Source organism: Pelobates fuscus, chromosome 3 (genome assembly GCF_036172605.1).
Source record: "Pelobates fuscus isolate aPelFus1 chromosome 3, aPelFus1.pri, whole genome shotgun sequence".
NCBI lineage: Eukaryota > Metazoa > Chordata > Amphibia > Anura > Pelobatidae > Pelobates > Pelobates fuscus.
In genome coordinates this window covers 384,581,850-384,595,460 of record NC_086319.1, presented here as the reverse complement: position 1 = coordinate 384,595,460, position 13,611 = coordinate 384,581,850, and the positions used below count along the sequence as shown (strand labels likewise).

Sequence of the window (13,611 nt, the reverse complement as noted above, 5' to 3'; positions counted from 1 at the left end):
CTTGTCAGTAGTTCAAAATGAATTCAAAGGGAAATTTTTAATTTTAGTCCCAAATGACTGAAATGAAAAAAAATAATTTTGTCAGAAAATTTTAAAATATCTTTTTATTTTTAGCTATTCATACTTAAGCTGTGGGTGAAGTGATCCTGAGACAGTATGTAGCCAGACAATATATTATAATATACTTGTTTACAAATACTTTCCATCTGCAATGAATGGATCACATTTCTGTTAACGCCTGAACAAAGCGATCCATCGTGTAAAACCCAGACAGAACAATTTTTTCAGGTGTAGATTAACAGGAATTTGATTTGTTCATCACAGATGAAAATGATTTGTGCGCATGACTATATTACAATCAGTAGGTAAAATTAATGACGCTTTTTGTGCTTCTTGTACAGGCTTCCTAAGGGGGCAATCAAAGTCTGCTTAGTCTAAGCACCTGAGAACCTGCAAATTGTTTAAGAATTATCTGTTTGCGGCTATACATCTGACATTACTTCATTCCCCCTCTCTCTCTCCTGCCAGACGCGGTGATTAATACTGAAGTTAAAGTGGAGCTGAGACTAACTAGCCAAAACTTTACCGAAGCTCTTAAAGATAACACAAGTGAAGAATACAAGACATTTGAGAAAGACTTCAAAAGCCAGGTAAGATGTGATCATAACATAATATACGGTGAATGCTTAACAGTTTGAAATCCTGACACACGAGTTAACCTTGAACTCCTTCACCACTTAGAACTTTTTGATAGATAAATTATTAGCATAACATTTATTAGAAGCAAGGAATGCATAGCTAGCATATAACCATAACACAGTAATTTTGTGTATAGCTTGCTTTGCTGACAAACTTAAAAAAAAAGATGTAAATCTACACAATTTGTATTTTTCACTTATTTGTTAATCCTTTAGGAATATATTTGGGAAATGAAAAGCTTTAGATAGTATACAGTGTCCTTTATCTTGTAATATTCCACATATTGTCTGAATATATAAATGGTCAAAAACCTTGCTTATTGGTACAGTTGTAATCAAAATAATTTAACCGCCATTGAAAATCAGTTTTATTGTCAAAATTTACAGACTTTCTGTTGTTTGCAATGAATAAATAAAAGAAAAGCAATTTAAATAGCTCAGCACAATAAATGCATTACATGGTTTTCCCAAATTCAGCTGAAAATGCAACTTATAATGACTTATCCAGTCTTAAAATTATTCAACCCTCTGAACAGAATCCCTACCAACAGCACAAACATGCAAAACAGGTGTTTTCTCAAGCACACCTGATGCAACTAATCAAGCACTTAATTAGTTGCACCACGTGTTCTTGAGCTGGAACACTTGGAATACCTGAACTGGTTAGGTGTTAGTTGAGTGTCAAGTTTGACTTCATTTTAGAAATATGGCTAAGTCAAAAGAATGGTTCACAAAATTAAAGGACCACTATAGGCACCCAGACCACTTCAGCTTAATGAAGTGGTCTGGGTGCCTGGTCCATCTAGGGTTGACCCTTTTTTCTATAAACTTAGCAGTTTCAGAGAAACTGCTATGTTTATGTTAGGGTTAATCCAGCCTCTAGTGGCTGTCTCATTGACAGCCGCTAGAGGGCTTCTGCGTTTGTGAATGCTTTCCTATGGACTGGCTGAATGCACGCGCAGCTCCTGCCGCACATGCGCATTCAGCCAAAGAGGAGGAGAAGAGGGAGGAGAGAAGAGCTCCCCGCCTGGCGCTGGAGAAAGAGGTAAGCTTAACCCCTTCCTCTCCATCCAGCCCGGCGGGAGGGGTTCCCTGAGGGTGGGGGCACCCGCAGGGCACTATAGTGCCAGGAAAACAAGTATGTTTTCCTGGCACTATAGTGGTCCTTTAAGAGAAGAGATAATAACCTTTCACAAACAAGGAACAAGATACAAAACGATAGTGAAGGCACTGAATGTTCCTAGAGACACTATTGGAAACATAGTTTTCAAGTTCAAAGTTAAAGGAACCGTGGTTACACTAGCTGGACGGGGCAGAAAAAGGAAGCTATCAATGGCTGCAACCAGATTTCTAAGAAGACAGGTTGTGAAAAACCCTTGAGTAACTGCCAAAGACCTGCAGCAAGACTTGGTGGCAACAGGCACTGAGCTTTCAGTGAGCACAGTAAGGTGAGTACTAAACGCAGAATAACTGGAACTTCTTGGCCCAATGGATCAGTAGTATGTTTGGAGAAAGAAGAATGAAGCATACAATGAAAAAAAAAAACACTCTTTCCTCTTCCTACAGTTAAGCATGGTGGTGGCTCCAGGGGAGGCGAGGGGACGGGGACGGGGACGGGAAAGGGGGGATGCTTTGCTTCCTCTGGCACTGGAAACCTGAAATATTTGGAAGACAAGATGGATTCATTGAAGTGTCAGGAAACTGAAGGAGAAAAAGTAATGCTCAAGCTTGATGTCATTGGACCTTCCAACAAGACAATGATCCCAAGCATACCTTAAATTCCACCAAGGCTTAGATGCAGAAGAAGTCCTGGGAAATTCTACAGTGGCCATCACAGTCACCTGACTTAAACCCCATAGAAAATCTCTGGTGAGATTTGAAGAAGGCTGTTGCAGCACGCAGACCCAAGATTATTACTAAACTGGAGGCCGTTGCTCGTGAGCAATGGGCTAAGACTCCTCAGGAATGCTATCAGCAGCAGGTGTCTGACTATATGTTTAATCTGCAGCAGGTCATAAGGGGCTGAATCATTTTGAGACTAGAGAAGCCATTATAAGTTGTGTTTTTAGTTGAATTTTGGGAAACCACTTGAATAATTTGTTGTATTGAGTTATTTCAGTGGGTTTTGTTTGATTTGTTCATTGCAAACAGCTGAAAGGCTGTAGATTTTTACAATAAACCTGATTTTCAGGTTTGAATAATTTAGATTACAACTGTATTTGTTAATTACATGAATAATCCTAAGAATTGACAGTTCACCTTTATTTCTTAAAGCACTTCAGCAAGTTGACGAGCTTAACGAGTTTTGAGTGTTCTTTTTATCTTGCACAGCATTTCACCTCTAACTCCTTTCTTCCTTGCAGATGTATGAAGTTTATAAAGACCTCCCTGGTTATAAGGATTTAGTTATTACTGAACTGAGGTAGGTTTTTCTGATCATATTGAAAATGTATAAACTGTACTGTTCATCATAGTAAGTTATTGCATTAATATTTAGTTTCTATTCAAGACAAAACATGATTCCATTTGTATGCAGTTTTCTAAATGGCAAGGACTGGGTATACACAGACATTCCACAACATCCAATATACAAAGATTGCTAATTACTAATTATAATTACTAATAATTGTCCACAGTCTTATGATTCTTTAAACAATTAATGAGAGTCCTGTATGGATACTGATGCAAATATAGGTATTTTGGGAGGAGGGACAGGGATATCATGGGGTGGACTATATGATGATAAAAGCAGAAAAGGATAGTTTCCTTTTAGCTTAAACATTTAGAAGTCTGATATGACAGATTTTATGCAGAACTGTAACATTGTCTTTTTTGACATTGCTTCACTTCACCTTCTAAGTGCCTGGTCATCTGTAAATTGTTATAAAGGAAGATTATGAACAAGTGCATAATCTGGATACCAGTGATGTCTGCTACTGAAACAATATTGGAGATTTGGTATAAAAGGTGTTTTGTTCTAAAAAGTGGATTCCAGTGGAACCAGCAGGCACATTCATATGTAATACTTCCCTTTTTGTTTATATTTGCACCACTTTTAGCAATATACACTTTTTATTCATTACCCCCACAGTGCAGGGTTAAGCTTTTGTGTGAGTGTGATCAACTGCTTTGAAAGCTCTTAGTTTTGGAGGCAGGGAGCATCACCTGATGTACCCCAGGTAGGACGTCAAGCCATTCAAGGCGGGGGCAACATGCCACTCATGGCAAAGCTAGAGCATGCTTTATTAGTTAAGATGCTTGGATTGTTCCTTTAAAGGAAGATACAGATCTGTATTACTGCCATATGGTTAGTAAAAGTCCATGTTGGGTAAATCCTTGCAACTTTAGTACTTGTTACTGAACATGTGTTTTGACTTCGCTGTGGTTCTTTTACAGAAATGGCAGTGTCATTGTGGATCACAAAGTAATTGTGGAGGTAGAATATCAGCTAAATCGGGATATAATTGAATACTTTGATGATATAAAAGAAAATGTATCTTCAAAACTTAATGAGCTCACGAAAAATTGCAGTGCAAGTAAGTATTTGGCGAAAATCTCAAAGGGACACCAGACTGGAGTTGACCGATGACCGCTTACCCCAAAACACACCCATACCCATTGCACCAATAAAACATGGAGACATTATTATGTGAATAAGGGCAACGACCACAGCTTTATTTAAATGTATAAGAACACTATATTTTTAGGAATACAAACATGTATTCCCGACATTATAGTCCATTTAGGTGGCAGGCCCCCCTTTTCCCTGTTAAAAAGGTGTCTTACTCACCTTTTTTCCAGTCCAGTTTCCTCGCTGTGGTTGGCCCCATCCACACTCTGCCTCCTTGGCTGAGATAATCAAATTTGATGATCTCAGCCAATCCAAGACTTTCCTACGCATTGGGAGTCTATTGCGCATGTGCTGTAAGATTCTGCATTGTGCCAATCAGCATCTCCTCATAGTGCATGTAGATGCTGCACGTCAGTGCTGCACCTTGTGTTTAGCCAGCAGCCAATTCTCCCATGATGCTTTGTTTCCAATGAGTCCAATGTAGTCTGCCTACTCCCTCAGCAGACTGCAACTCCCCTATTAACTACATATCAGATATCCTTTTTACAAGGAATACCACCTGCCTTGACAAAATATAAGAACAAAACAAAAACACATACAAAACACGAATCCTAAAAATTATGGATGGGAGGGAAAGGAAGTCAGGTTATTTCAACCCTTCTTCCTGACTGACGGATGAATCGGAGACTGACCCAGTCCAACTTTAGATAAAACCTAGTCCCCATCTTCCAACAATGTATCCCTTTTTGTCCAGACCCAAGTTCGTGAGCAGCAGTCGTGTTTCCCCTTCCGTAGCTATCCACAGATATTCTTTCTATAGTTTAGTTTACCAAATTATTTTGATAATGTGTTATTAAAATATATAAAAAAAAAAAATTACTTAAAACTGTTACTATATTCTTTTTGGTGCACGTTTAGCTGAATAAGTCATGTGTGCCAGGGGTGTAACTTAACCCTGACACAAAAGTGCAAAAATATCTGTGAATGTGCAGTGTTTCAAGAAGGAATATCACACATAGACATTTCTACCACCAACAAAACATTGTGCCAGAAATTCCTGCACAATTAATTGACATTGCAGAGATTTTTGACAGCTCTGGTTCAGTTGTCAACTTTATACTGGAGCAATACAATATAAAATAAAGCTAAATTAAAGTAAACCTTCTCTTCATTACTGGCTGTAACCTAACCTTAAATACAAATCAAACGTGGTGGTGCCTCTTTAAATGAAATGTGTTACTGGTTTTTTTAATATATGGGTCTTAATTTTTTTACATTAGTTGAAAGGTGCAATAAAGGTATTCTTAAATGTGTTTGGCACTACTTATTGCTTGAGGCAAGGGAGCTGCTGTAGAATATTGGCCGTGATTTATTTTTTTGGGTACGTTTTTCAAATGATCCCAATCTGTTAGAACAAAAAGATTTATCTATAGAAGGCACCAATGTCTATAGGAATTGTTGTAGATAATCTGTTGGAAAGATGTTTGTAACATATTGAGGTTATATGAAAAACTTATCCAAAAATATTACATTAAGGCCACAGTCTGAAACTAGTGTAACAGCAGATCACCTTTAAAGGACCACTCTAGGCACCCAGACCACTTCAACTTAATGAAGTGGTCTGGGTGCCAGGTCCATCTAGGATTAACCCTTTCTTTTTTATAAACATAGCAGTGTCAGAGAAACTGCTATGTTTATAATGAGGGTTAATCCAGCCTCCAAATCCTCTAGTGGCTGTCTCACTGACAGCCGCTAGAGGCGCTTGCGTGATTCTCACTGTGAAAATCACAGTGAGAGCACGCAAGCGTCCATAGGAAAGCATTGTAAATTCTTTCCTATGAGACCGGCTGAATGCGCGCGCAGCTCTTGCCGCGCATGCGCATTCAGCCGAAAGGGAGGATCGGAGGCGGAGAGGAGGAGGAGAGCTCCCCGCCCGGCGCCGGAATAAAGGTAAGTTTTAACCCTTTACTCTCCCCAGAGCCCGGCGGAAGGGGGTCCCTGAGGGTGGGGGCACCCTCAGGGCACTATAGTGCCAGGAAAATGAGTATGTTTTCCTGGCACTATAGTGGTCCTTTAAAGCACTGATATCGCCTGGGTCCGCCCTGACTACCTAACAGAACAGAACTGAGAGATGTAGGCCTCTTTAGCTAGTGTCATAGGTGTGCCACATTTAATAATACTCTGTTGGATGCTAGTCTAAGAACCATTCTAGGTAGTTATTTATTCTGGGGTAGAAATGCAGTGCTGTTTGATTACATATTGTTTCCTCTTTTGATTACAGCATTTTGTGCTGCTGAATCCAGTGTCACTGGAGAACCTCCACCAAGTGAAACAGGTATATAATTGCTAGGTCTGTTGTCTGGCTATTTATTTTAGAGCTATGTTATCAGTAGTATACAAGAATTTCTGAATGTGTGCATTGTCTTCTTCAGAACTCTGCAATGCAAAGTTTGATCCAGGTTATCGGGAATTCTATGAACCATCAATTGTTGGTGGTAAAGTGACTTGTGTGTCCATCTGTGATCCACTTGCAAAGTCCTATTACAATTGTACCCCGGGCAGCTGCCAATTGAAGAACAATACAGGACCACATTGCCTGTGAGTATGTTTTGTTTCTTTGTTTTCTTTAATTGTGGCAGTTACTTTCCTAATGAAAAAGCAAACCTATTATGTATCATGGGGTTGTTGTTTTTCATATAGCAGTTCTGCTAAAGTCACAGTCAAGGCACCCTACTGGAGATGTTTAATAATTTGGTTAGCTAAGGCTAGCTGCGGTGATTCCTAATTACACTGGTCATTACATCTGTGCCTATAATTATCTTATCATGTGTTTAGTAACCATGATTTATTGTAACTTATGTATTATTATTTTTACAGCTGTCCAGACACAGACAAATACGTGTACACAGGATCAACGTGCCAGGGAAGGATAATAAAGATAGGATTATACGGTGGAGTTGGAGCAGCCATTGCTGTCCTGGTGATAATTATCTTCACAGTTGTGTTCCTCATGTTAAGAATAATAAAAAGCAAGAAAGAGTGAGTAGTTCCTTTTCTTATCTGTTCTGTTCATTGTATAGCATATTGTGTGACCGTGAAAGCTGCATATTGCATGATCCATCATTGTCTGTGTTTTGTCCCAAGATATGTGCATGTTGTATTTTATATGACACAGTGGTGTAATGTGTGTGTAGAGGTTTGTTAGTTGAGAATTGTGCATGTATGGTGCTGTAGTGTATGTTGGTAAGATGATTAGGGCCTGTAGTGTGTGGGAGGGTTACAGGCTGTAGTGTGTATGGGAGTATACGGGATATGTGGCTGTATTAGGGGCTAGAGTGCAAGCATTAGGGACTATACTATTTGGGGCTATGGCTGCAGTAGTTTGGGGTGAATAGGAGCAGGTGCTTTGGAGCAGGTGTAAAAATATCATTTTTAATTTAAAAAACAAAAAAAAGGCTTAACCCTCCTCCCTCTGGCTTACCTTGGGCCAGGAAGGTTGGAATGCTGTAGCGTAGTGGTCCAGTAAGCAATGCATCTGTGGCAAGTGCAGATTGCTACTTCCAGCTGGTATTATTAGCATTATTATTATTATTATTATGATATTTATAGAGCGCCGTCAAATTCTGCAGCGCTTTACAATGGGTGGACGAACAGACATGTAGTTGTAAGCAAACAAGTATCAGATTGTTTCCTGTGGCAACACTCTGATTCACTAGCTAGATTAGAGAACATTGTCTGCACACACTGGGGGGTGCAGACTGCAAGCTCCCTGGTTACCCTAGCAGTGTGGTAGGTCTTTATACGGCATTTGCTCAATGTCCATTTTGTATACTGTATCAGTTTATCAATGCGTATTAGTGTGATAGTGCTTTTTTTATATTGTATAACTTTGCTTTGTGGGTAATGTTTTACACAATATACTCTCATATACATATAATGTAGGCTGTGCTGAAATGCATCGGATACATTGTGTAACTGTTCTCTGTGTATTTGTGCATTGTGTAGAGTGTTGCATTGTGCGATGGCTCATTGTATTCTTTGTGAATGTTTTATTATTGTGTTCGTTATGTAATTAGAGTCAGATCTTTTCCTATATTATGGGAATGTGCTATATATTTTCATAGCAAATTTTGTATTTTGTTCTGTGTGTGCTTACTTTGTTATGTTTACATCGTAATTTTAGCATCTATGTTATGTCTTGTTTCATCTGCAGTCCTGAGTTTCAGCACAAATGTTATGATGTGTGTTCCCTTTTATTTTGTTGGTGTGATATTGTGACGGAATGAGTGATAGCTTTAATTAAATATCTGCCTTCCTGTTCATGCTTGTCACGGTGTTGCCACATAAATGAGTTTGGTTTAGGTAATACTTTTTTTAAGTAAAATCTTGTGCTTTGTGACATCAGGAAAAATTTATTCACAAATGGAGAAAGTTCATGGTACGAAGAATACAATGACAATGAATGGAGCATAGAACGAGGTTTCACCAACTTGAATGCAGTAATGGAAGAAGCTGGTGGAGGTAGGTTAACAAATCAGCACGATTTATCTAAAAAAAAACTGAGGTTGATCACAATCCAATGACTGTATTTAATAGATACATATTTGTGAATTTCACCAGATATTGTGTGTTTTTCCAAATATTTCACATTATGCTGCCAGTAATGCAGTTAAAGTTAGGAATTTTTTGTCATATAAAACCAGGCATACATTTAGACATCATAATCATGCAACCGAGAGATTGATACTCTGAGATTGAAAAGGTGATGGTCATCAAAATGCATTCAACTCAAAAAGATCTTATCATCCCTTTTGAGTCCTTTCTGTCATTAACCCATGTTGTGCCAAATCAGTATTGATGAATTTTTCTTCAAGTGTGTTCAAAGAGTACATTTTGGGAAAGGATACATGGGTATATTGTGTGGTTATAATTTTCAACAATCTAAAGGGGAATATTCAAAAAATTAAAATATTGTGCAAAAGTTCATTTATTTTAATAATGCAACGTAAAAGGGGTAAGTAATATATGAGATAGATGCATTACATGCAAAGCAAGATAGTTCAATACGTGAATTGTCATATGTGCGATGATTATGGCTTACAGCTCATGAAAACCCCAAATCCACAATCTCAGTAAATTAGAATATTACATGCAATCAATAAAACAAGGAGTGTACATAGAACAATATCGGATCTCTGAAAAGTATGAGCATGCATATGGACTCAGTACTTGGTTTGGGCCCCTTTTGCAGCCATTACTGACTCAAATCGGCGTGGCATGGAAGCTATCAGCCTGTGTCACTGCTGAGGTATTATGGAAGACCAGGATGCTTCAATAGCGGCCTTCAGCTCTTTTGCATTGTTCAGTCGCATGTCTCTCATCTTTCTCTTGGCAATGCCCCATAGATTCTCTATGGGATTCAGGTCAAGCGAGTTTGCTGGCCATCAAGCACAGTAATCTCACGGTCATTGAACCAGGCTTTGGTGCTTTTGGCAGTGTGGGCAGGTGCCAAGTCCTGCTGGAAAATGAAGTTAGCATCCCCATAAAGCTCGTCTGTGGAAGGAAGCATGAAGTGCTCCAAAATCTCCTGGTAGACGGCTGTGTTGACCCTGGACTTAATGAAGCACAGTGGACCAACACCAGCAGATGACATGGCTCCCCAAATCAACACAGACTGTGGAAACTTCACACTGGACTTCAAGCATCTTGCATTGTGTGCCTCTCCATTCTTCCTCCATACTCTGGGTCCTTGGTTTCCAAATGAGATGCAAAAGTTGCTCTCATCAGAAAAGAGGACTTTGGACCACTAAGCAACAGGCCAGGTCTGTTTTTCTTTAGCCCAGGTAAGATGCTTCTGACGTTGTTTGTTGTTCAGGAGTGGCTTGACAAGAGGAATACGACATCTGAAGCCCATGTCCAGGATCCGTCTCTGTGTGGTGGCTCTTGGTGCACTGACTCCAGCCTCAGTCCACTCCTTGTGAAAGTCCCCAACACTTTTGAATGGCCTTTTCCTGACAATCCTCTCAAAGCTGCTGTCATCCCTGCTGCTTGTGCACCTTTTTCTTCCACACGTTTCCCTTTCACATAACTTTCTATTAATGTGCTTTGATACAGCACTTTGGGAACATCCAACTTCCTTCGCAATTACCCTTTGAGGCTTACCCTCCTTATGTAGAGTGTCAATGATGGTTTTCTGCACAACTGTCAGGTTAGCTCAGTCTTCCCCATGATTGTGATTCCTACTAATCCAGACGGAGAGACCATTTAAAGGCTCAGAAACCCTTTGCAGGTGTTATGGCTTACTTAGCTGATTATAGTGGACACCGTGAGCCTAGAATATTGCACCTTTTCACAATATTCTAATTTACTGAGATTGTGGATTTGGGGTTTTCATGAGCTGTAAGCCATAATCATCGCACTTATGACAAATCACGACTTGAACTAGTTTTTTAAGTTTCTAATGAGTCTGTAAATGTATCAATACATTTGAAAGTGTCATTAAAATATTGGACTGGTTTGATTGTGAATGAACCAACAGAATGAATGGTTCACATGCAGAAATTACCATGTCATTAATTATTTAATTATAGACTGTGATCAACCCCAAAGTTGAGAGATAATACACCTATAGGACTGTGCCACAAAAAAAGTGTATAGCGCTTATCTCTGTGCTACTAAAACTTTAGCAATGTGAGATAAACATTCATAGTTCCTGCTCTCTGTGTCACCCTGCAGGAGGAGGGACAGACTCAGAGCTCCTTCTGTCTGTGTCACTGTGTCACCCTGCAGGGGGAGGGACAGACTCATAGCTCCTTCTGTCTGTGTCACCGTGTCATCTTGCAGGGGGAGGAACATACTCATAGCTCCTTCTGTCTGTGTCACCCTACAGGGGGAGGGACAGACTCATAGCTCCTTCTGTCTGTGTCACTGTGTCACCCTGCAGGGGAGGGACAGACTCCTAGCTCCTTCTGTCTGTGTCACTGTGTCACTCTGCAGGGGGAGGGAGGGACAGACTCATAGCTACTTCTGTCTCTGTCACTGTGTCACCCTGCAGGAGGAGGGAGAGACTCATAGCTCCTTCTGTCTGTGTCACTGTGTCTCCCTACAGGGGGAGGGACAAACTCATAGCTCCTTCTGTCTGTGTCACTGTGTCACCCTGCAGGGGGAGGGACAGACTCATAGCTCCTTCTGTCTGTGTCACCGTGTCTCTATCACTGTGTCATCCTAAAATAAAAAGTTCAGACATATCTCATTCTGTTTGTTCACCCTTGAGGTAGAGGGCAGACTTATAACTATTTTCTCTGCGTCACCCTGCAGGGGGAGGGACAGACTCCTAGCTCCTTCTGTCTGTGTCACTGTGTCACCCTGCAGGGGGAGGTACAGACGTATAGCTCCTTCTGTCTGTGTCACTGTGTCACTCTGCAGGGGGAGGAACAGACTCATAGCTCCTTCTGTCTGTGTCACTGTGTCACCCTGCAGGGGGGGGGGGGGGGGGGGGCAGACTCATAGCTCCTTCTGTCTGTGTCACTGTGTCACCCTGCAGGGGGAGGGACAGACTCATAGCTCCTTCTGTCTGTGTCACTGTGTCACCCTGCAGGGGAGGGACAGACTCATGGCTCTTTCTGTCTGTGTCACCCTGCAGGGGGAGGGACAGACTCATAGTTCCTTCTGTCTATGTCACTGTGTCACCCTGCAGGGGGAGGGACAGACTCATAGCGCCTTCTGTCTGTTTCACTGTGTCAGCCTGCAGGGGGAGGGACAGACTCATAGCTTCTTCTGTCTGTGTCACTGTGTCACACTGCAGGGGGAGGGACAGACTCATGGCTCCTTCTGTCTGTGTCATTGTGTCACCTTGCAGGGTCCGGACTGGCCCACCAGGAACTTTTCCAACTGGGACTGGCAGGCAACTACCGTCAGTGATTTATTTTTAATTAGAGTAGTTATTGTACTGAGCTGAAGGCCACTGGGATACATTATGATGCCTATACTAGGTATACTAGGTGCCATTTTCAGTATTGAGTTATTCTTCTATCGATGTCACTATGTCACCCTACAGTGAGAAAGTCAGACACAGATAATTCTACATGTGTCACTGTGTCACTCTCTCCATAGGGAGGGACAGATTTATAGCTCATTATATTTGTATAATTGTTTCAGCCTGTGTGTTCGTGTGTCTGTTTGAGTGTGTGTGTGTGTGTGTGTTGGGGGGGGGGGGGGGAAGAGAGGAGGGGCAAACTCAAAACATGTTAGACTGTCTTACTTCACTATGTCTCATTAATTGTCACTCTCTCTCTACAGATATGTCAAGCCAAGGTTCATATTCTTCAAAAGAAAGATTTAAACCAGCACTGGAAAATGTAGATACATCCATTGAGGTATGCAGATATTTACTTCCTAAATACCTCTTGTATGTGTCTGTCTAATCACTGTCTTTCTTTTCCAGAGTCACTTTGTGTTAGCTCTCTCTTGCAATTTTTTTTTTTTTTTTTATATTTTTTTATATATTATTTTTATTTTATTCTATGGCAAATGCTTATAATAATTTTACATGATGATCTTGTTTAACGTGATTGTGTTGTATTGTTTGGGCGATATTTTCCCATGCAGTAACTCTCTAATATCACCTGCCATTTTCTAAACGAGCCATTTTTACCAATTTTAATCTCTCTTTATTGTGCAGGTGAAGATACAGAGACCGGAGATATCTCAGGCGTAATTTATTCCATTGAGCAGAGACACAACTCAAAGCTAGAGATCCGCCTAGATTGGACTATTTCAATGAGGACCCTTTGAAGATTGAGCCAACTGCAATTACTGTCATGAAAGAATCTGAAAACAGATATAACTGCAGCCACTGGAGGGCCCCCTACTATTGTTCATTTATATTCTAAAAGCACAGCTTTTGATGATCACAAATTTGAATGAAATATGTGCAGGTGTGGAGAACAAACAAGATCATTGCAAACCTAAACTGTTGCATATGCTTGTGAACTAGTGAATGGACTGTAGCATCAAAAACGATGAACAGCACATATGTGGACAAGTAAATAGTTTGAGATGGGTCTAGGAATGAGCGATGTAATAGCACCCACGAACATCTTATAACACCCCCTAAAAAAAAAAAAAATTGGCAGTTAGCAAGCGTTCTCTTTTGGAAGCCCAGCCTTGCACTCCCATTTGTCCCAATGCACTAACCCATTTCCAAGTTATGTTCCTCTCTACTAATTATGTATATTTTAACCTGTCTATATAAATCCATTCTCTACATTTTTGCTCTGTATTCTGGGTGGCCAATCTAACTTCTCCTTTCTGAGTTGTGGTAACATGGATCAAACCTCTATT

The 13,611-nt window shown here is 40.4% G+C and overlaps 1 protein-coding gene and 1 long non-coding RNA gene across 2 annotated transcripts; both read left to right on the top strand.

The window, feature by feature from the left end:
• The first annotated feature begins 551 nt into the window (after nt 1-551).
• On the top strand, nt 552-4,155 carry LOC134601481 (uncharacterized). The gene is made up of 3 exons (XR_010090410.1): nt 552-650; nt 3,062-3,120; nt 4,095-4,155. It is a non-coding gene; the product is annotated as an uncharacterized LOC134601481 (long non-coding RNA).
• Nucleotides 4,156-5,711: 1,556 nt separating this feature from the next.
• On the top strand, nt 5,712-13,069 carry LOC134603699 (mucin-12-like). Its single transcript, XM_063449876.1, has 7 exons — nt 5,712-5,751; nt 6,551-6,604; nt 6,702-6,867; nt 7,147-7,308; nt 8,675-8,790; nt 12,568-12,644; nt 12,950-13,069. Exons 1-7 carry the CDS (start codon nt 5,712-5,714, stop codon nt 12,983-12,985), a joined length of 651 nt encoding a protein of 216 aa, XP_063305946.1. The 3' UTR covers nt 12,986-13,069.
• The last annotated feature ends 542 nt before the right edge of the window (nt 13,070-13,611 follow it).